Source organism: Gadus morhua, chromosome 16 (assembly GCF_902167405.1).
Source record: "Gadus morhua chromosome 16, gadMor3.0, whole genome shotgun sequence".
Lineage (NCBI taxonomy): Eukaryota > Metazoa > Chordata > Actinopteri > Gadiformes > Gadidae > Gadus > Gadus morhua.
In genome coordinates, this window is record NC_044063.1 from 26,197,695 (window position 1) to 26,221,443 (window position 23,749).

Here is a 23,749-nt window from a genome sequence, read left to right on the forward strand (position 1 = left end):
TCGGAGGACTGCTGCGTCACAGCGGTCGAGGATGCAGAAAAGCAAATCACCATAGTTACCTTACACACTGTGGGTTTGAGTGTGTGATGCACAAACGCATATGCAACAGAATGTGGGAAGTAGAGCACTGGACGTGTTAATGTGTTATTGTGCTCACCGTAAGAGGGAAGCTATGCTCATTATGTTAAAGACATGGGGACTCTGGGAGGGTCCATATTGGCTCCATCATTCAGTTTATGAGGACTAAGAACAATTGTGGTGCGGGGGAGCATAAGAGAGGGTTGTGGGGGGTAAGGGCGCTATGAATCAAGTCAAGTCCCTTGGGTTGTGTTGAAGTGATTTGATATCCCTATTATTGTGGCATCGTTTTAGGTCATATTTTTCTTCTCTTCTCTTTGCCGCCGTTTTCTCTTTGTGTACTGTTGAGCTTTTGATTGGGGTTTTGGAAATTCAAAACAGGAAAGTGCTTTAGGAGCGTTATCGGGGAATTACCTCTGATTCTGAAAAGAGAATTAAACCTCAACCTTTCCACCTTTACTGTATGCGCTATGAAACGTACTATTACCTTTGTGGGCGCAGCGCGGTGAACAGGGTGGAGGTACCTTGTGGATTCCTCTCGGTGGTCTCCATGTACCAAGTCTGTAAGGAGAAGACCCTTGTTTGACTTAAGGTGTTGCACCCACCTCATACAAGGGCCTGGCCCCCCTCCTTCTATGAGTATATTGTTTTTTTATCAATATTGTGTCCCACATTTATTTTGGAGATTATTTTTGAGTTCTGGTGTGTTACAAATGTTTGTTGTATTTTTTATTACCTTGTGACAGAATTGGTAGGGCATCACCTGCTAAGAATGTTTAAAGTATGTGTTTAATCAAAGCCTTACTCGTAAGGCCGTATCAGGATAGCCATTTTAAAATGATTTCACATGCAGTATGAGACCATGTTTTTTAAAACTGGCACGTTTTCTGTGCGGTTTTTGTAGGTTACAAAATGTGTTGATTGAAACATGAAGATGATGTAATAAAAATGGCAAAAGCATTATACATGTGGCTATGCTACCAATTATTGTGCTACTTATTGTTTAATTGGACTTCCTCACGTCTCCGTTACATTGAATGATTATTTTCAAAATCTGCTGAGCAACAGATTTTGTTGAATTTGTTGTATACCCATGGGATTCGTGTTACCGCCATATGCTCTCTTTCTCTCACTCTCTTTTAATTTCTCGCCCTCCTTCACCGTTAATACCTTAGGGCCAACTGTCGCATCTTGCTGACCTCTGACCCAAGAATTCAAGCAGCGTTAATGCAGATTTAATTTCGAATTTTATATTCAAATATATCTCCGACTCTGCTCATTATTGGTTTATGCCGAATCAACAAATCACGTAATGTCGGCTGTAAAGGGTCAATGCATCCCATGGCAATAAGCTGTCTTGACATTGTGCGTGGATGAACCTGGTGTTGCTGCAAGTTTCGGATGTCTTTGAGCTCTCCTCTCCGGCTTTGACGCCCATCTGTCACACGCCGGCCCACCATGCTCTCCGCTTTGATCACAACGCCTCCTCCGCTCTCGTTTCACCGTCTCCTCCGACATCATACGGTTCACACCTTGTCCAATTTGAGACCTGGGTGTGAACGAGCACAGGGAAGCGCCTTTCTCTGATCCTGCGTATTAGTCATTTCTGCAGAAGGGTTAAAGACTAATCAGCACTTGATTTGACCTAAGCGGAACTTCGTCCTACAAAATGGAATGCTTGCATTATAAATAACTCTGACATCCACGTAAAAGTCATGTCTGGTTTGGTTGTCCACAATGCAACCATTGCATATTTTTAACAGCCCTCTTCATATCGATAAAGTGTGGTCTGCGACAGCTTTATGAAAGACAACATTTCAGACTTTTGAAGTCATGCGCTTTCGAAAAATCAGTCTATACGGACTCAAGGCAGCGCGTTGTTATTGTTTGCGTCTGGCCTATTTTTACTGTTCACTGGGAGGGCTGTTCGGACACCATTTGGGTCCAGACAGGATCTGAAGCCACTTTGATGCGGATGTTATTTGCATCGGAGGTGTGAGCTGTATCGCCGACTGGGGCAATCCGAGGTGTGACATCATCCCTTTCATGTGCCAGCTTCAGTGACTTTAAACGTGGGATCCACACTTAGGACCGATGCAGGCTATGGCCTATAGGAGAACCCACCATGGTCATGTCTGAAGCTTCCCAGCATAACTTGACAACCGTTGTTTCATACTTATTTATTATTTTATTTATGAGATTCAAACATGGAATTATAGCAAAAGCTTTCTAAACATCATTACATCATCCACTTATTCTGACGGAGGCTAACCCCAAAATCAAACTACATGCCTCATGACACAGGACTACATTTGGAATAATACAACAAAAATAATTATATTAATCGCAGAAAAGGGCCGAACGTGTCGGTATCTAAAGAGCTTGGTCCTCACACGCGTCCTTTATTATACACTCCATTATATACAAAGATGGGCTGCCCTTCCAGTTCTTCTTTTTATTCCCTGGTCCACGTCTGTAGCGGTAAGTGAATCTCCGGTCTGAAGGGTGAAACAAGAAATTCTCAGCCTTGTTGTCAGGTGTACGGTCTTAATAACTCACAACGATACGAGCAGGGCCTATTGGCACACAAACGTCCCACACTGAGGGCCCAGTGCCACGGGGACCCCCACTGTGTCCCCCTCTCTCCCCTACCACGGCCTCCACATGGACTGAGAGTAGAGGACGGTGGGGGGCATGCCGGTGGGTGTGCTGGTGGCCTCGCGGGGATCCAGCCCCTGCCCCTCGGAGCTCTGGTTGTGCTCGCTGTCCGTGTCGTCCAGGTCCGAGCACAAGTCCGAGCACAGGTCCTCACTGGACGCACTGGAGGGGGCCGGGGAGAGGGCCATGCTGGATATACTCCTTCCCCCGGGCGAGGCGAGGCTGGCGCAGAGCGCGTCGCCCGCGTTCTGCCAAGTGCTGCCGTTGTGACCACCACCAGTAGTAGTAGCAGTGGTATTGGTGGTCGTGGTAGTGGTCGTGTCTGTGATTAAATCCATGAGCACGTCCGTGAAGTGGTCCTCGTTCAGGGGCATGCACTCCAGCAGATGGTTGAGCAGCTCGGCCGCCACCGTCGCGTCGATGCCGGGGCAGTTGGACACGAACATGTGCACCTCGTGCATGCACTGGATGTACCCGGCGGCGAACCGTTCGCTGGCCTCCCGGTTCAGCGTGTCGGTCTCTGTTTGTGCAAAAAGGAAGAGGGGAGCTTTAGAAGGGGTGATGGAGGGTCCAGCTATTTGGATAGAGGGGTGGGGTGTGCTGACCTTGCGTTCGGTTCTGCAGAATGTCCTCAACCTTTTTCACTGTCATCTCCAGCACCTCTGCGTTCTCCATTTTGGACTGAAACTTAAAAAGAGAGAGAGAACAAGAGACCATGGGCACAGGGTGTTTAGAACAGAAACCGGTCTGATGTGTTCATGAACGTGTCGCAGTCGAGCCGGTATAGCAGTCACAGGTGAGCGCGTAATGAACCACGGGGCTACTCACGTCCGCGTCCGCCAGCAGGTTCCGAAGCTCCTGCAGACTCTCATTGATGCGAGCACGCCTCTTCTTCTCCACTAAGGGCTTCCTTGTCTGTAAGAACATGTGAGACGTGTTAAAACAACCGTGGTTATAACCGCGGTTTCCATTGAAGGGTGCTGCAGAAAGTACCACGATGCGTCGCTTACGAGGGCTGAGTCGATTTACCTTTCGGTCTCCTCTCTGTATCCCGTAGTAATCCTCCTCCTCTTCTTCCGTATCCAGTTCGCTTACGCTGGGTCGAGCCGAAGGGGCCATGTTGGTTTGAGCCCGAATTGTGCAAAAAAATTACCGCAATTGGTTAGATATCCCAGCGCTCTCTGGTTCTCTCCCCGGACTCCAGTGACGGGCAGCTGGCGAATGGAAACCGGTCCGAGGGAATCAATAAACGACAGGCGAGGCGACCTGTGTTTATTGTGCAATCCTAGTGAGACGGGCTGCTGGCCCCGAGTAACTGTTGTTAGTATTTATAGGGGCTTATTAGCATGTGAATGAGGGTCTGGCTGCTCATGCTCGCGAACAACGGAGCGCACATCGCAGCAGCCAATGGGCGAGCAGTCCTTTGTCTGGTCGGGCCCCGCAGCGCCGCCAGCGCCTCGGACCGCGGCTTTAATGAATTATCTTTTGGTTGACGGGGCCGAACGCGCCGGTTTTTCCTCTGATAGATAGATAGATAGATAGATAGATAGATAGATAGATAGATAGATAGATAGATAGATAGATAGATAGATAGATAGATAGATAGATAGATAGATAGATAGATAGATAGATAGATAGATAGATAGATAGATAGATAGATAGATAGATAGATAGATAGATAGATAGATAGATAGATAGATAGATAGATAGATAGATAGATAGATAGATAGATAGATAGATAGATAGATAGATAGATAGATAGATAGATAGATAGATAGATAGATAGATAGATAGATAGATAGATAGATAGATAGATAGATAGATAGATAGATAGATAGATAGATAGATAGATAGATAGATAGATAGATAGATAGATAGATAGATAGATAGATAGATAGATAGATAGATAGATAGATAGATAGATAGATAGATAGATAGATAGATAGATAGATAGATAGATAGATAGATAGATAGATAGATAGATAGATAGATAGATAGATAGATAGATAGATAGATAGATAGATAGATAGATAGATAGATAGATAGATAGATAGATAGATAGATAGATAGATAGATAGATAGATAGATAGATAGATAGATAGATAGATAGATAGATAGATAGATAGATAGATAGATAGATAGATAGATAGATAGATAGATAGATAGATAGATAGATAGATAGATAGATAGATAGATAGATAGATAGATAGATAGATAGATAGATAGATAGATAGATAGATAGATAGATAGATAGATAGATAGATAGATAGATAGATCGATCGATCGAAACTTTATTAAACGCCCGGAGGGGACATTCCTTACAAAAGAAGCCCAGCAGAAGTGGAAAACACGGGATAAGATACAATAAAGAATTGTATCTCATAGTATCTAATTTTTTGTAACACTTTTGGGAAAGGCTTGCATCATAGCCTACGTCACTCGCTGAGATTGTATTGTAGGTTATAGACCATTTGGACTGACTTCAACGTCTGCTTATATAGAATAGCAGGTTTACAAGGTAAGTATTTTACTTAGTTTTCTATTTTCCCGACTTCTTTATGACTATCGGTGTTCACTTTATAGCCCACTTTCAGTATTAATTATAAATAAAGCGGGGTATAATGTGATAAATATATATAGAGCTTATGCTGTTACATGTTGCAGAGAAACACACACACACACACACACACACACACACAAATCAATAAATAGAATTACAGATAGGCTACATTTTTTTATTATTATTTTATTTCGAGGCATTTTGTCCGAAGTTCTGGTGATTTACCCGTGCCTGGCGGATGTAACGAGATGCCTCCAGTCGGCAGCTGCTGGCGGCAGCCCCCTTGGCCCAAACTGAATCAGCCGGGGAATTAAGAGCCCTCCTCCAAAGAAAGCGACAGGTGTTGCCTGCGCCTCGTTTGTTCTCCCCGTTTTCTGTGACTTCTGATTTGCGTTCCTGCAGGCCTCCCCGATATCCCCCATATCCAAAGGAAAAATATCTCGCTCTTAGTTATTTTTCATTGATAAATAAAGATTCTGATTCTGATGGATTTAGATTGTGCTTTTGTGCGCAATATCTGCTCATTTTGAGCATGCGTGCTTTGCTCTGAACGTGTTGTGTTTATCGCATTGTGATGCAAATCAATCTAGCGTATAGCTTCACTAGGACATTATTGTTGCTTATGACTGCTGCATGACTCCTATGTCAGGTTGCAAACACGAGAAGATGCACTATATGTTGCAATTTTCCGCACAATCTTTCCGCACTGGCATGGGCGTATGAGGGAGAGTATAATAACTTGTGTGTGTGTGTGTGTGTGTGTGTGTGTGTGTGTGTGTGTGTGTGTGTGTGTGTGTGTGTGTGTGTGTGTGTGTGTGGGGGTGTTGGAACCTAGCCACCGCCATCCTCTGCTCCAGATTTTTAATGGTCTGGACTGTGGAGAGAGCAGCTGCCCCGGCTCCCTTTTGTTCGTCAACTCGCTGAGGGACCAGGCGTCTGTTTCCCTCTCTTCAGTAGCCTACTGACTGACTCCATCAGATCGGGCCAGTAATAAAGGGATCGGGCCAGTATTAAGGGCCCACAATGGCGGGAGTGAGGACACGAGCACAGTGATTATATAGAGGGGTATGAGTAAATTTCAGGCAGGAATTATGCTAGGCTACTTATTAATATGTTTATTAACCAGTTTATTCTTAATTGGACCTCATATTGCCTTTTTCAGCCACAAGCAGCATACTTTCAACTATCAATGGGCCCCTGTATAGTGGTGTATCATTATTTTATATCTTTAATTATACCAGATATTCTTAAAGAGACGATTGTCCCTCGATAGTATAGCACGTAAGATAGGCCTGCTCTGTTACAGAAGCAGCAAATTGGAAAGTAATGTGAAATGGACAAGTATTCTTCTTTAAATGCTCAGAATAAATGAATACACAAACATAACTGCATACAAGATATATTTTTATTAATATTTGTGTTAAACATACAAATGGTATAGAGGAGGAAGTAAACCAAAGACAGTGCTGGACAACAGCTCTACGGAGACATTGGTCATCTTATAATATCGAATAAATAAAGTTGTTAACACAATAAATACAAGAGAGATTAATAGGAGCCTTCTATAATGCAGGCTACGGGATATCGACTTCAGATAGGAAGTACTTGAAAGGGTCTTCATCTAGCACACCTAGAATCATAAGTATCGGAACAAAAAGCGCCCCACACATGGTTGTTTTCAGAGTAGCATATCTATAAGATACATAACAGAAGATGCTCTAACAAAAAATGGGAGAATCGACATCGTAGTACAATGGAGTCCACATGTTCACCAGGGCCTCCACATCTCCAGCAGACCCAGGGGACTGTGGTGGCTGGGGCTACTTGGCAACCGCAGCACCCTCTCCTGGGGCCAGGCTATTTGGCCCCCGGCACCCCTGAAGGGTGTGCCGGGGAGCTCTGCCAGGGCGGGCGTGTCTTGTCTTGGGGTGCGCTGTAGGGGGCGCTCGTCGGTGGACCTGGGCAGGGACTTCAGCAGGTGGTTGAGCAGGCGGGAGCCCAGGGCTTTGTCCATCCACTCACAGGTCAGCAGCATGTTGTGGACCTCGTGCATGCACTCGATGTAGCCCGTGCTGTACTTCTGCTGCGCCTCTAGGCCTAACGTGGGATCGGCTGAGGAGAAAGGCGGGCGATGTTTATTACGTGGTTCAACAGCACCCCCTGCTGGTAACAGCAAGAGTAGTGAGAGCAGTGCATTGCTTTTACCAGTTCTCTTTAATTAAACCAAACTGTTGGTAAAACTGCTGCATTGTGCAGGCTCAAAAAGTATGTTTATATTTAATTGTGAAATACTCAATGGTTATTAATGATATAATCGTTGGAGAATACATGCCTTCTACTGTTCACAAGTCATCAAGTTGTAGGCCTATGAATATGAAAACACTTGTTGCTGGTGACAACAGTCTGTCCGAGTTGAGTCAAGTTTCTTACCATTGCGTTTGTGACTCTGGATGTTCTGCAGGTGTTTCACGGTCATTTCTAGGATATCTGCTTTCTCAAGTTTCGATTGCTGTTAGACAATAAAAAAGCATTAATTTGTAACCGACTCTGAGGTATCCAACAGTTGGCATTACAATTGAAAACCGCTATAGGCCTAGCTCTAAAATACTTACATCTAGTCTAAACGCTCCGATCACCGTTTCTTTGAGTTGATCCAAACAAGTGTTTATCCTCTCTCTCCTTTTTCTCTCAATAAGTGGCTTCCTTAACTATGTAGAAGAAAAAAACACTGTTAGCACCGCAGAAATAGGATTCCTTTGCGGAAAAACAGGGCAACAAGACGAGAGTAGGCCTACAGCATTAGGGTTATCCATCCAACAACCTTAAACGCGTTAAAGCCCCAACAAAAGTATACCTTTCTCTCCTCCTTAGCACTCGAGTGTCTCCCCACGTTGTGAGCCATAGAGGACGCGGTCATGTTGAGCCCACTGTTGCCTGAGCGAGTTTCAGAGCGTCTCTAAGGCCCTGCGCGCTGCGTGGCCCTCTTATTTATAGGGCACAATTAGCATGTGAATGGTCCAACTCTTTGGCTTCGGTATTTTCCCACACACAGGGTCGCTCCCAGCGGCCTTCTCCCATCAGTCAAGACTGACAGGTCACTGGCTCTATTCAATAGCAGGCGAAACCAAACTTGAAAAAAAAACACACACAACGACAGATGTCCTGCTTGAAACCACGCACCCATCCTCCACCACAACACAACTTTCGTTTCCTCTTTTTCCTTTTTTTTTTTGCTGGCCGAATCACGTGACCCAAAGGCGCGCCGATTCTCTCGGAGTTGTCATTCCCATGGATGAACAAGGGTGTGCAATTACCGCGCTATGCTCCGGGGAGTCGTCGCCCATTGGCTTTCAATAGGTGGAGGAAACATAAGACCACGTGCAAGGAGGAAACCTTCGGAAACCTTACAAAAAAAACATCGCGCTCTCAAAACCTTGAAGCAGACGAGAAACAGGCTCCCCGTTATAGCGCTGTTTGGGGGACACTTTTTGGTTCAACAACAGACTACTAAAATAACACACGCACACACACATATATATATATATATATATATATATATATATATATATATATATATATATATATATATATATATATATATATATATATATATATATATATATAGGCCTATCTATATATATATATATATATATATATATATATATATATATATATGTGTGTGTGTGTGTGTGTGTGTGTGTGTGTGTGTGTGTGTGTGTGTGTGTGTGTGCGTATATATATATATATGTGTGTGTGTCTGTGTGTGTGCGTATATATATATATATAATTTTTTTTTTTTGTGTAATTTTATGAAATAACAAATATGAAAAAGAAAATAGGCCTCTTTACGTAAACTTCCCCAAAGATTAGAATCAATAAATATGATTATTTTTCAGTCCATGCCATTTATTGATATGCATCGATGTGTGTGATTGTGAATCGCCCTCTTTCCTATCGTTTCCGAGAGGAGAAAAGACAATTTTTTTCTTGAAGGTATTTTTTTAGGCACAGGCACTACACAGGTTAAATAACAAGTCTTTGACCATCTTTGTGAAATGACCAACATCTGTGGTCGACGACGGCGCACGGCCAAGTGAGCAGATGTCCGCGTGACCAGATGTCCCCGAGCGGCGGCTCGCGCTCTGCTGCGCCTCTGTGTGGAGCCACGCGACCGCCGGGCGAACGCCAGGTCGTGGGAAACACAGCCGAACAATGCTGGCTATTCAAGCGGTCCTAATCACCATGAAGAGAGTAGGCCTAATAACCCCTAGAAAAAGTGGACTGTCCGGTCGGGAGAAGGTTGTTAGAGCAGTCCAAAAATAAATAATAAAGAAATAAAGAATTTATATTTATATATAACCCTTTAAATAATAACAATAATACAAGATAAAGTTGGATAACCGACCAAACAGTATTCTTCTGTTCTACAAAATCATTAGAGCCCGAAGCAAACCATTTTACAACATCACTAAAGCAACAGGTGCCTTTGTGCCCGGTGCTTGTTGGCCGAGAGTCACACCCTCTGATCGGGAGTTGAATGGGTATAACCAAAGACACAGGTTTTCTGGGTCTGAACAACACTCGCGGGGGATGGGCCGAAGACATACGGGCATATGGCACGCGACTAACATACTCCTATTTCTCAGGGATTTCTCAGAGAAAACATTTAAGAAGCTTGAAATGTAACTAAATTGAATATTTACAAGCAGCAGCACTGGAAACGTGATATCTGACAAATTAGACTAAATGTATTAAGTAATCAATTAAACAATTAAAACGAGGTTTGCAAAGTAGGCTGCCACATCTTGAAAGCAGCGTTCTTGTTGTTTAAAAAACAAGATTAAATGTCTTCATAGCACACATTTGAGTTTGCTTCCACAACCCCCCCCCCCCCCCCCCCCCCCCCCCCCCCCCCCTCTCTCTCTCTCTCTCTCTCTCTCTCTCTCTCTCTCTCTCTCTCTCTCTCTCTCTCTCTCTCTCTCTCTCTCTCTCTCTCTCTCTCTCTCTCTCTCTCTCTCTCTCTATATATATATATATATATATATATATATATATATATATATATATATATTTAATGGTTGTACATATATTTCAAATTGCTTCTTGTTGGAATTGAGGGTGAAGAAACTGTTATATTCACATATCTTCTATATTTGTGATATTTCTCACACACACACACACACACACACACACACACACACACACACACACACACACACACACACACACACACACACACACACACACACACACACACACACACACATGCACACAAACGGCACTGTGTGCTGGAGGCATCTGCACAGTGCACACCATAGTCAACAGAGGAAGCTGGCACAGTGCAGATTCACCAGCACAGGAAGTGTCTGAAGAGGACCCAGGAAGACCGGGACAAAGGTGTCCGCACTGCTGTATGTCATGTTCACAGGCTCCCCCGCCCACACCTCCTCTATGAACGGTCAGACTCCGGTGCATTGGAAGGATCTTCTACATCCCTGACCACATGTTCCTGCACTGTCAGTGTAGCCAGATTGGGCCTGATTTCCCGCCCAATCTGTTCCACAGTGTGGTCATTATACCTTCAGTTCCAAAGACTAGTCCTGCAAAATGGATTTGGATTTCAGACCTCTTGTTTTTGATCTTAGGACATTGGTTCTGTGGGTTGCTGGTACACTGATCTGGCACAGATGTGGTGTGCTCTTTCTACTTCTGGCTCTGCCACTCTTTATCTCCACCTTTCATGGCTCTTTTTCTCCAGAGTAAATTGGACTTGTAATTGACTTTCACATACCACCAGTTAGGCTGTTTTCAAGAGGAACAGCAAGTCTGAGGTCATGTCTCTCTTTCTTAACAGGGACAAAACACATTATTTCTATATTTGTGAGATTTCTACCAAGAACCACAACTTGTGGTTTAGGTTTAGGTTTCTCACTACAACATGCATGATTCATTCACAAGCAAGAAAACACACACACACACACACACACACACACACACACACACACACACACACACACACACACACACACACACACACACACACACACACACACACACACACACACACACACACACACACACACACACACACACACGTATTCACGTCAGCCAATCTAATATTGTGTTATCACGGGGTGAGAACGCCCTCGTGTGGCCGTGGGCTGCTCGGTCTGAGCAGATCCAGTATTGTGACCATATTGCCTCACGACCAGAGGGGGCGTCCTTTCTAACTGGAATGACAACCACCTTGCTACTAGCATAGCAGTCGGATCCAGATAAAGAACTGGGAAACAGTGGCCACACGATCACAAACAAGGGGAGGTGACCAATAAGGGAAACAAAGGAGATTATTTTGTAACGCTTCGGAGCACTTGATCCTCATTTTGCACCCCGTTACAGGCAGACCAAGCTCAGAAGGTATGTCATTTTACTCTCTGGATCAGGTATAACTGCCATGGTGCCTCCACCGACACAACGCTACAGTTGCTGTACTACTGCTAGCCAAGTCGGCTAGCTAGCCACCTTCGACTAGCACACCAAAATAGCTTTGATTATATCAGTAATCATGCTTCATCTTTAGCTCCTAAACCTAGAATACGTCTCCCAGTACAGCCCTGCTAGGATCGGGAGCTGCTGCTGGGAGGCGACCAGCGTTGGGTTAATGGCTCGTATCCACGAGGAGCCACCAGCCGTGAGAGCCCCTTTTAGCAGAGCTAGCATAGCTTAGCGTAGCTAAGTCAATGCTTACTCCATAATTATTCGCTCTGGTGTTTTCATCTGAACTTAATGGCTAACATTAGCCCCAGTGGCCCTCCGATGCCAGCAGGCCTCGGAGGGCCTTACGTGGGGCGAACTGGGGGCTAGTGTGCATTTGCCTCCTTCAAAGGGGTCCTTATCGTACACCTTGCATGCTGTGTGTGTTTGTGTGTTTGTGTGTGTGTGTGTGTGTGTGTGTGTGTGTGTGTGTGTGTGTGTGTGTGTGTGTGTGTGTGTGTGTGTGTGTGTGTGCACGCGCACGCGCACGCGCGCTTTTACAAGCACGGGTCAGCCAGCATGAGTGTTTGGAACGATACACAAATTCACGATTCGGTTTGTATCACGATTGTTGACCCACGGTTCGATACATCCCACGATTCTTTTAAATTTAAAAAGCATTTTATTTAAACAACACTTAAATACCAATTATCTTAATGTAACATTTAATAACAAATAATTTGGAATACTGAACAGATTTGAACCGAAAGAATACTATTAAAGTATAGCTAAATTAATAAAGAAATAACCAAAGATTGCAGTTGGAGGATGCTTTTTGCTGGTAGGCATAATAGGGCCCCTTTAACTGGTTTATTCAAATATCCTTATTAACGCTTCTTATTAGGCTATGTAGCTTAAATAATGACATAATCAGGCCGTATAGAATGCAACATGTTTAGTAGCCTAACTTTCAATAGATGAGGAAAAACATGAATGTCGCAATAACGAGGCATAGTGTTACGAGTAGCATATGTGTGTGCGCGAGAATGGCAGTGTGCGTATGCGTGTGTGAGTGACGTCAGCGAGTGAGTGGACGAGCGAGGAGAGCGAGCGGTAGCGCGTGTGTCTAGTGAAGAAGCGAACGAGTCCGGTAGAATAAAGTACCCATCCTGTCAATAATCGGTGGCCGCTTCATTCCGACCTATAAGCAGACAAACTGCCAGTCAAATCACACAAAACAATAGAGACAGGATCACAGAGGCAATTTTTTTCGCGCTTGGCCCACTCTGGATAAATGCCGTTCATATCGCATATGAGGACTTCGACGGCTGTGGAGAAATGCAATCCTCCGTAGCCACGGAGAGCTGTGATCACAGAGAGGGCATCTCGTCACATATTTACGGCATCGATAGGAGGGGGCGCTGTCAGCAGACTATTATTTAGACAAATTATTAGCAAATTTCAATCGGACAATTTGACCGAAGAGTTAGAAAGGGCATATCGCGCTTCTGCCTTCTCACACCGCGAGACAGGTTCGTGGCTTTGAGTATCGCGATTTTCGGTTTGATACGCGTATCGTTACAGCCCTAGGGGACACTGATTGAAATATAACAGGCTGGGGATCAGGCACAAGAATAGCCCTCCGGATGCCAGTAGGCAGTACAGTACAGCATCTGTTTTGGCTTGATACTAATTAAGTATACTTTGTTTTTGATTTAAGTGTCTCAATGTCACGGCGCCGTTGTAATGGGGCATGTGGCTCAGGAGGTAGAGCGGGTTGGCTTGTAACCGGAAGGTTGCTGGTTCGACACTCCCAGTGTCGAGGCGTCCCTGTCCAAGACGCCTCACCCTCCCGAAGAGCTTGCTGTCGCCTTACATGAATGACACCGCTGTGTGCAAGTGAGGCAATATTGTACAGCTCTTTTAGTGTCCACTGGTTAGAGAAGCGCTATATAAATGCAGTCCATTTTACGAGGCTGAGAGTTAAAAGGATCCCAAACTGAGTGGCGTGGTGCTCGCAGCAGGGGCGGTGCTGTGTCTCTTTCCACTCCGTGGTGGCCAGCTCATGACGCTGTCGGGTTGCAACATGTTTTTTTAGTAATAAGTTATGCAATGGTTAAACTTAGTTTTGAAGTCAAGGTATTATATAATAGTCTTATTCACAACCCAGCCTTATTCATGACATAGGGTTGCCAGCGATCACGTTGTCCTTGTGCTGTATGTATTTTCCGTATATTCAGATTCAATGATTGCTAGATCTGGTGGATTGTGTTGGCTGGCTGGTCTTGAACCTGACCATACGTCGTGCCCTCCCCTGGCTACGTCATTGATACCAAAACGGGTCATGAACAAGAGAAGCGGCGTGGCTCCCTGCCTGCTGGATACATAACAGGCATTAGCCTGTGTAGAAGGGGTATTTGGCCACCTGGAGAAGTTTAAAGGTAGCCTGGTCCTACCAGACTCTCGTACTTCATTTCATTTGCACAGAGAGTCTGGACCCACTCAATTGACTAACGTTAACTCACTTGAAGGCGAGTGTCTGTTGAAGTTTAAAACTATTGGATCTACCCAGTGCAACTCTGGATGTGCCATAACCAATTGCTAACGTTTGGTCGTGACGTATGTCATGCGCCGGGACCGGCCGGGAATCATGTTGCGCGCAGTCTATAAACATCCAAACACCTTGCGTGAAGATGTCCGTCCACGAGAGCTGACTTTAACGTCATTGTTCTCAGCCACTCCCTCTGTGCCCTGATTGGACGCACACATTTTGGATGGAGAAAACCTGCGAATATACCAAACCCAGACCAGACGTAGTACTGAAGGGAAATTGAGTGGAAGTACTTAGGTGGGCGGAGCCAGGCTAGTTTAAAGGTACTGCGGCCTCACTTTATAGCTTGCTTTTCTTTGAGACCTTTTCTTGGAGAACATTTGCACAATATTTATTTTTGACCTTGATTCCACCATTATCAAGCCCTTTCACCTCTTAACCTAGCGACAAACTCATAATCTCACCTCGTTCTTGATGACTCTCTGATTAGTCGGAATGGTATTGATAAGATGGCCGCACCCTGGGCCAGAGGGCCTCTGTATCTGCTACTTAACAGATGGAAGAAGGGCCTGCTCTCTGGCCTCTATAGGCCATATGTATGTATACTATGCATGCAGGGTGTCCGATAAGGACCCCTGTGAAGGAAGCAAATGCACCGGGTGGTGTGAGCAGCTGACCGGGACGTCTAGTATAGTAGGGGTGCCAAAGCCACAAGGACCGATTTTGTAGTTGTTTTTGATCCAGAGTCGTGGCTGGACCTTTTAGTTTTGTTTGGAGCAGTCACACACAAAGGGTGTGTTTTTAACAGAGCAGCATGAGCCATGAGTTTATTCATTGAGGGAATATGTTTACTAAGCTACAATGTCGGGAAGAGTCCTGTCCAAAGCAACACACCCATTAGGTCGAGGCCTGTGTGACTCTGAACACGGGGTAGTTTATCATTAACTAACAACGAGCAGTCGGCTCTGAACTGTTGCTCAACACACTGAGCCTCTTTGAAAAGCTTGTTGTGGTTGGCCTGATAATCACTCAAACACAGGAATAGATTCATACCCTTTAAAGCAAATTAACCACCACCTGGCTACCAAGCTTTTTCTAATGACACTAGTTTTTGTATATTGATTTAAAATCAAATGGTTTTCAATCATGCCTAGGCTTATTAATGGATATCCTGTCGCCTTCTGTCTGGACATGTCATTGTTTATCTCTGAAACATGACGTTGCTCACTAACATGAGTCACTGCCTTTTTATTTGGTCATCACCTGACTGTGTGTTCGGTCCCCCGTCACGGCAGAAACCCGTTCAAAACAATTCTTGTCTATTCACAGTCTTCATGGAACAGCACTGGCGATAGGCCGCTGGATAGTTGGCAATTAGCATTACTCTGTGTTCATATCACTGGACTCATTCTCTAGTCAGTTACTCTTATTTTGTTCCCTCTTAATCTCCAGGTGATTTGATTGGGGGTTTCAAACTATTTATATATTTTCTGCGTCTCCGTCACCTCCTCAGCTGGACAGTGCGCTGCGCCTGGTCGCCCCTGGTTACCCTCCACCATGCCTTTCCCCTTCGGCAAGTCCCACAAGTCGCCTGCGGACATCGTGAAGAACCTGAAGGACAGCATGGCGGTGCTGGAGAAGCACGACATCTCGGACAAGAAAGCCGAGAAGGTAGACTACCATCTTTTGTTGCATATCAATTGAGGTGTGTGTGTGTGTGTGTGTGTGTGTGTGTGTGTGTGTGTGTGTGTGTGTGTGTGTGTGTGTGTGTGTGTGTGTGTGTGTGTGTGTGTGTGTGTGTGTGTGTGTGTGTGTGTGTGTGTGTGTGTGTGTGTGTGTGTGTGTGTTAGGGCTGGCCGATTAATCTAATTTTGAATTCGATTTTAGCGTGAAACATAATCAAGTTTTTCAATTTTTTCATTTCTTTAAATTTTATTATTTTATTTAATGTTGTATAGAAAGAGCAGAACGGCAGGATACAATTTAGATTGGAACATTTTCTTTTTAACCATTTTGTGTATTTCTTTAAGGAGAAATTTCAAAGCTCTCTGTTACAAAGTTTTGTTTGGGAGAGACATGCTGAATAAATACATGATTTCAAACTCAAAAATAATCGTTTGAATAATCGTGATTTCAATATTGACCAAAATAATAGTGATTATGATTTTTCCCATTATCGAGCAGCCCTCGTGTGTATTTGTATGTATATTTGTTGTCTGGCCTGGTTTGTGTCCGCATGTGTTCTCACAAATGTAAATCAATGTTTTATTGACCAAGTGCTGGAAAATGAATTCCCATTTAATTTGAAGAGCTTCCCTCAAGGACCACTTAAGAGTTTTTATGGCACCGTTTAGAACAATCTGTGTGCGTCCACTGCGTCTTTGTCGATCAACCTGTTTCGTCCCTCCATCGTCCTCGCCCCCAGGCCACGGAGGAGGTGTCCAAGAGCCTGGTGGCCATGAAGGAGATCCTATACGGCACCAATGAGAAGGAGCCCCAGACAGAGGCGGTGGCCCAGCTGGCCCAGGAGCTGTACAACAGCGGGCTGCTCAGCACCCTCATCGCTGACCTGCAGCTCATCGACTTTGAGGTGAGAGGAGACAAACGCAAATCCTGATTTATTAAAGGACCTCCACTCCTCGTATGCGGCCCTCGTGCCCCCCCACCAGCACAGATCCACCGTCATCCTTTTTTTGAGGGAGAGCCTAGATAATACTATAATGTTAACTCTGATTTCAAGAGAAGTATCTAGGGAGAATAGGGAGTTCCAGTGAATCAACCTGTAGTCTAGAGACCCAGATTGTAGTGCCTTTTGACATGCAGACATTATCCATACAAATGTTTTAAAGAATACAGATACAACTATTCAACCGGTACAGATATTGCTGAAAGATAATGTTGCATACCATGTTGGTTTGAGGCTCTGCCCCGCCGTCTCTCGACGAGAACAGGTGGAGTAAACGTAACATGTCGAGGCAAATGCACACATAGTTTGTGGAAGCGGGGCGGGGCGCACTGCTCCCTCAAGCTTGGGCCTCGCCCCGCGTTGCGTGCATCCGCGCGCGTTCGCCCTCATCACAATATACAGGCAGGGTGCTGGCGGCCACTGCGGCCCTTCCTGACTCACCCCGTGATGACATGACTCACTGTGTTGTGAGAGAGAAGCTCTTCTCCTTTCCTCCTCGGGCTGCTTGGAGGGAAGAACATGCATGGATGTGTGTGTGTGTGTGTGTGTGTGTGTGTGTGTGTGTGTGTGTGTGTGTGTGTGTGTGTGTGTGTGTGTGTGTGTGTGTGTGTGTGTGTGTGTGTGTGTGTGTGTGTGTGTGTGTGTGTTGTCTGATGGGGCCAATGGGTTGTCCTCGTCAGCAAGAACCCATCAGTAGAAGACCTTGGTCTTTCCTCCTCCCGCTCTCTTCACATACTGCATTTATAAGCAGGCAGCTCTCAATTCTCCATGAGGAACGGAAGTTTTGATTTCCATTATTAATATTAGTTGATGATTTTGTTTTTTGTATTGGAAACTACAACTTTTCCAACTTGGCCCTACTTTCAGCCTCAAGTCCTGCTGGCAGCACCAACCGTTCTCCCTAACGCTGTGTGTTCTCACCCCACAGGGTAAGAAGGACGTGGCTCAGATCTTCAACAACATCCTGAGGCGCCAGATCGGCACTCGGACGCCCACCGTGGAGTACCTCTGCACCCAGCAGAACATCCTCTTCATGCTGCTCAAGGGGTCAGGGGAAACACATAGACACACACAAACAGACACATGCAGACCCCCGATACACACACACACACACACACACACACACACACACACACACACACACACACACACACACACACACACACACACACTCACACTCACGTTCAATATACGACACTCAGAGAGAGACGTTTAATATACAACAACACACACAGACGTTCAATGTAAAACCACATACACAGACAGACTTTCAATATAGAACAACATACACAGACAGACGTTCAATATAGAACAACATACACAGACAGACGTTCAATATACAATAACACACACACAGACATTCAATATAGAACAAAACCTTTCCTAAGACGCTCAATTAGGATTTAAATACCAAAACCACATTGAGTTAGAGCACATTCACTTGTGTTCATTCATGAGATCGTTTTCCCTGAACTCAAAGCCACACTTAACAAGATCCTAGGAAGAGATTGTACGCATCGTTCAGATTTGGTCAGTTTGTTTGTGGCACTGTTTGACGTTTAGCGGTAACCCTCTGATGGCCTGTGTGTCACTCAGGTACGAGTCCCCGGAGATCGCCCTGAACTGCGGCATCATGCTGAGGGAGTGCGTGCGGCACGAGCCGCTGGCCAAGATCACACTGTGGTCGGAGCAGTTCTACGACTTCTTCAGATATGTGGAGATGTCCACGTTCGACATCGCCTCAGACGCATTCGCCACTTTCAAAGTGAGTTGGGTGCCGATCGTACCCGGATTATCAGACGATGGACACAGTTTCCTGCTATTGAAAAATGGTCAAAAAATATCAACAACAGGTCACATGGTCACTTGCAGACTTGTTATCCGCTGTGTGATTGATTTGCGTCGACCCCGACAGGCCCATTGTATGGAAATGGCTTGCATGAAACAAACTGCAGACTGAATTATAAAGTGTAACCAAATAGACATACGGGATTGTTTCAAATCCAATGAGTACCTGACCAACTGTCACATTCACTAATTGCATTATCAATGTCTTAATACTTATTGAGATGAATTTTCTTACCAGGACCTACTCACGAGACACAAGCTACTAAGCGCCGAGTTCCTGGAGCAACATTACGACAAGGTAAGTCCATAGCACCCATTGCATGGAAACCTAATGAGCTGCGTTACCGTAAGGCCATTTATTGATTGTACACTTCATACGTTAGTAACAGTATTTTACGAGGGGAATGAAAAGCTTCAAAATGTATACTGGCCCAAAGATAATTTACCAAGGCCTTACTCAAAGTTGTAATTATCAGCGTTGGAGCATTTAACCAAAGACTTTTGGTTCTTGACATGTTTAATCATAATTAATTGAATCAAACTCTCCCCTGCTGACAGCCATCCATGCACAACACTATCTGGCACTACCTGCCTATGACAAGCCACCAACTAATGGAAATTCAGACGTTTACTGAGCTCAGATCGAGATTATTTTGTGTCTCCGTTTTTTGTCAAAATGCCACCGTGCCAGTCTCAGCTTGTGGTGTCCCAGTAATCCAAGTCTCCTGCCTGGGCGACATCAAACAGGCGTTTGTAGAGTGTATCACTTTTGGTTTCTGAGCACCGTCTGTGTGGGAAGAGCTCTCATTATCTTGTCAGCGTGTTTTCTAAACAAGACGCGCAGCACTTGGCACATTTTCAGAAGACTCTTTAACTCGCCACCCCCACAGTCTTCCTCTTCTCCACCTCTGATTATGTCTCTCCTTCTCTGCTCCAGTTTTTCAGCGAATACGAGAAGTTGCTCCACTCTGAAAACTATGTGACCAAAAGGCAATCTCTCAAGGTAAGGGCCGTGGCCGTAGTTGGAAGTCCTCGGTGTACGGGGTGCCGATCTCTTTAAGGAGCTATTTATGGAGGGCGGGGGCGTCTCTCACAGTATTGGGTTTCTAAAACATAACAAGAAACACCACCATGGCCTTAGTAGTGTGGCGCCCTCTTCTGTTTGGTATACAACTTGTAGTGTTATTCAGGTTTGGTCATTTTTCTCTTGCACATGTCATATTTCTCAGAGATAGAATTACATTTTTTGATTTGTTCATTTGAATGGTTTTTCATTCTTTCTAAATCGTAAAATTCTGGTACAAACATGTACGTTCCCTGAAAAATAGCTGTGTTGTTTATCTGAAGTTATGGATGGAAAAGGATGGAAAACCGACAACGGTTCAAGTCTCTCTCTCTCTGCTTGGTTGCCAAAGCTACTTGGGGAGCTGCTTCTCGACCGGCACAACTTCACCATCATGACGAAATACATCAGCAAGCCGGAGAACCTCAAGCTCATGATGAACCTCCTGCGAGACAAGAGCCGCAACATCCAGTTCGAAGCCTTCCACGTCTTCAAGGTAAGAGTCTCTGAGCGCTGCGATCAAACCTCTGGGACCGCCACCAAACACAAGTAAGTCAGGTGATGAAACCTGGTGTATTCTGTGACATCACCTGGCCTGATCCGCCCATCGCAAAGGCAATTACGCATGATTCTCCGGCGAGTTAGCTTGTTCCTTAAAGGAGAAATCCGATGTAAAATGCATCTGGGATATGTTTAATATGATAACGAGTTGGGATGCTCGTTTTGGAGCAAAAAAGCATGTGGACGCATTCTTAAGTTGGCTTTTTTTAGCCGATTCTACCAAACGCTATAAACTTGGAACGATGGGGGTATGTGTTATGGTAAAAAACTAAATCTACATATTGAGTCTTAAAGACAAGATGGTGTCGACGGATGATCTACTGATGGTATTGTGTGTATAAAATGACATTTTTAATGAACAATCTGTACACTTACAAAGTTATCAATGCCTTGTTTATATAAGTTAAGACTCTTATTATACTACCAAAGAATTGTCTGGCTACTTCTAGCCTTGTAAGTGATTTAAAATAGCGATTTAGTTTTTACCATAGCACATGCCCCCATCGTTCCAAGTTGATAGCGTTTTGGTGGAATCTGCCAAAAAAAAGCCAACTTAAGAATGCGTCTACATGCGCTTTCTTTCTATCAAACGAGCATTCCAACTCGTTATCATACTAAACATATCCCAGATCCATTATACACCGGATTTCTCCTTTAAAACCTACAGTTTCCGTTAATAGTCTCTTTTTATTTTTTAAGAAGTCTTAATTAGTCTTGGGCACAGTTTACAATGTCTTGCAATCATACTGGTGTTTCTTTATTTAGTAGACCAATATATTTTCATTATATGTGTATAGGACTACAGCACTGCTAGATTTGTCCATTTGCTTACATATGAACTTTCTCGTGCCACTGTCGATTTGCGATCATTTCTTGTTCATAGGCTTTTGAAAGGTAATTGATGTTCACTTTATAATGAGACGGATCTTAACAAATTCCTAATCAAAACCCCCTGATAAGGACGGCTTCCCTTTGCCTTCCCACCCAGGTGTTTGTGGCCAACCCAAACAAGACGCAGCCCATCCTTGACATCCTGCTGAAGAACCAGACCAAGCTCATCGAGTTCCTCAGCAAGTTCCAGAACGACCGGACGGAGGACGAACAGTTCAACGACGAGAAGACCTACCTGGTCAAACAGATCCGGGACCTGAAGCGGCCCGTCCCCCAGGAGGCCTGAGGGGAGCCTGGGGGGTGGGCGGCTGAGATAGTTGAAGGGAGATGGGAGGAGGGAGGGAGGGAGGGTGTGCGCGTTGTCATGGGGAATGCAGCAGGGAAGAGCCTCCATGGAGGCCGAATGGACCCGTCAGCCGACACCGCCCCTCCGGTTGTTTCTCGGGAAATACATTTAAGGAAGCAAAAGCAAAAGAAAACCAGCGCACCCATCACGTGACATCGGGAAAGCTCTTCTGCCTCTCAAGGGACATTGAAAATTTTTGTTTCCTTCTATCTTTTGCTATTTTTATTTTCAAATTTTCTTCCTTCCTTCATTCAAAAAAAAAAAGAGAAATAATAGTTGCTGCTGCTTCCTTGCACATTGAGACATGTTTAAAGTATTCCCTGTTTACTAATGACACACACACACACACACACACACACACACACACACACACACACACACACACACACACACACACACACACAAATCACTTATGCACATAGTACATGAAAAAGGACTTTGAAGCTTGTGATGGGGTGGGGGGAAGGTTCTAGCACGCTGAACATTGGGCTGGCTGATGCATGCCGTCTGGATATGTGACAGATCCATGGCTGGGCACCTGCCGCTCGGGAGACGTCCTCCGTGCACGCCCACCGGACCCGGCTCCTACCCTAGGTCCAGTGCCACAGGCTGAGGGGGAGGGGAGAGAGAAAAAAAAAGTGCACGCGCTCTGTACGCCTTCATTCATTTAAGCGGCAGGTCTTTTTGTATGGTATTATAAATTGATTTGGGACGAGGACGTGAGCTCAGAACACATCTGGCGGCAGGACCACTGACGTCCCGCCGTGCGCTCGGTTACATTACAGCACTTCGAGCTCGCGGCGGCGTGGGGTCCAGGGTCAATTTGTACATAGGCCTTTTTTTTTTGCTTTGTAGATTTCCTTTTTGTTTAACCTTGACATATGAATATATATTATATATATATCACCTTAACCATCGTGTTTTTGGTTCTTTGTAATCAAATTACTTTTTAAAAACTTAAAGGAGGCCACAAAGAAAGTCGAATGACATGTTTTTTTGTTCATTCATTTTTTGTTTTGATTTTACTGCTGGTTGGGTTGCTAGCGTGTGTCTTTGTACATAACCTCAAGGTCCACATTTAGCCAAACTAAAGGACACGAATCATTTGCGGAATCATACAGCGGAGGAATGTCGTGGTTTTAGCTCTAATTTTGTTAATCCTCATTGATTTCTCAACTTTCTCCTTTGAGCGTCCTTCCCAGAGCACTGCAACGGGGGGGCGTGAGGAAAGGCTGGGCCATCGAGGGGAGAGGAGGGCAGGGGCCACAGGAGAGCGCTCACTGACACATTAAGCCTGTCGGTGTTCTGTGTACTTTGGAGACGGCGCGTGTCGATTGGTCGACATAAATCAGGAAGGGGAGGGCGAGGGGGTTTCCATTCGCCAGTACTTTAACATCAGTCCAACTTGATCCCCTCGGTTTATTTTCACTTTCAGGCTTTTTTTGCGGGTTTATAATTCCAGTACAAATGCGAGTGTAAAGCATTGTGGGAAGCACTGGACTACGGGCATGTTGAACTGTAGAGTATAGCAAAACATGGTGTCAAGCTGGGCGTTGGGTTTGCAGTGAGTGATCTTGGCATAGTCTAAAGTCTAATCAGATTGTTGTATTTGAGCTGAGGACTGGAGCATACTTGCACATCTCCACTTCTATTCAGGCAAATTCTCTACCATCTTATTGTTAAGAACAAACCGCAGCACTCAGATTTTTGCCCATACCTCCATGCACATCGATTTGATCTTCCGTGATCTTGCATGACCCTCCATTGGCTGTGCATGATGCTGTACAAAAAATGTTGTACTGGAATTGTGTTTTGCCCCAAATATTGAACAACAAATGAAATGTTGAATGAAACGCTTAAGTATGGCTGTGCGCTGGATTTTACTCCAATTTCAGCATAGAGTGTGGGTTGCTTTCTCAACTGTCAAAAGGCATGGGCCCTACAATCCAAACAATTGAAATAAAAACATTTGGAATAAAATATGGAATATGTGTGAACATCTTATGCCTGGCCTGCCCAAGGACCATTCAAGA

At 44.8% G+C, this 23,749-nt stretch overlaps 3 protein-coding genes across 5 annotated transcripts; 1 reads left to right on the forward strand and 2 right to left on the reverse strand.

Annotated features, from left to right (window-relative positions):
• Window positions 1-2,243: 2,243 nt before the first annotated feature.
• Window positions 2,244-4,147, reverse strand: her13 (hairy-related 13). 2 transcript variants are annotated; one of them, XM_030380018.1, is made up of 4 exons: window positions 3,766-4,147; window positions 3,565-3,651; window positions 3,342-3,417; window positions 2,244-3,256 (listed from the first exon to the last, which is right to left on the reverse strand). In XM_030380018.1, exons 1-4 carry the CDS (start codon window positions 3,853-3,855, stop codon window positions 2,727-2,729), a joined length of 783 nt encoding a protein of 260 aa, XP_030235878.1. In that variant the 5' UTR covers window positions 3,856-4,147; the 3' UTR covers window positions 2,244-2,726. The 2 variants fall into 2 exon arrangements, with proteins under 2 accessions (XP_030235878.1, XP_030235877.1); XM_030380017.1 differs by having other exon boundaries at window positions 3,342-3,423; window positions 3,766-4,146.
• Window positions 4,148-6,683: 2,536 nt separating this feature from the next.
• her8.2 (hairy-related 8.2) lies at window positions 6,684-8,491 on the reverse strand. The gene is made up of 4 exons (XM_030380326.1): window positions 8,151-8,491; window positions 7,909-8,004; window positions 7,727-7,805; window positions 6,684-7,408 (listed from the first exon to the last, which is right to left on the reverse strand). Exons 1-4 carry the CDS (start codon window positions 8,211-8,213, stop codon window positions 7,065-7,067), a joined length of 582 nt encoding a protein of 193 aa, XP_030236186.1. The 5' UTR covers window positions 8,214-8,491; the 3' UTR covers window positions 6,684-7,064.
• Window positions 8,492-11,514: 3,023 nt separating this feature from the next.
• cab39 (calcium binding protein 39) lies at window positions 11,515-23,703 on the forward strand. Of its 2 annotated transcripts, none has more exons than XM_030380557.1 (9): window positions 11,515-11,713; window positions 15,835-15,992; window positions 16,747-16,911; window positions 17,936-18,054; window positions 18,604-18,772; window positions 19,094-19,153; window positions 19,793-19,858; window positions 20,271-20,414; window positions 21,468-23,703. In XM_030380557.1, the coding sequence occupies exons 2-9, from the start codon at window positions 15,879-15,881 to the stop codon at window positions 21,654-21,656; spliced, it is 1,026 nt and encodes a 341-aa protein (XP_030236417.1). In that variant the 5' UTR covers window positions 11,515-11,713; window positions 15,835-15,878; the 3' UTR covers window positions 21,657-23,703. The 2 variants fall into 2 exon arrangements, with proteins under 2 accessions (XP_030236417.1, XP_030236418.1); XM_030380558.1 differs by lacking the exon at window positions 11,515-11,713 and adding an exon at window positions 15,582-15,736.
• The last annotated feature ends 46 nt before the right edge of the window (window positions 23,704-23,749 follow it).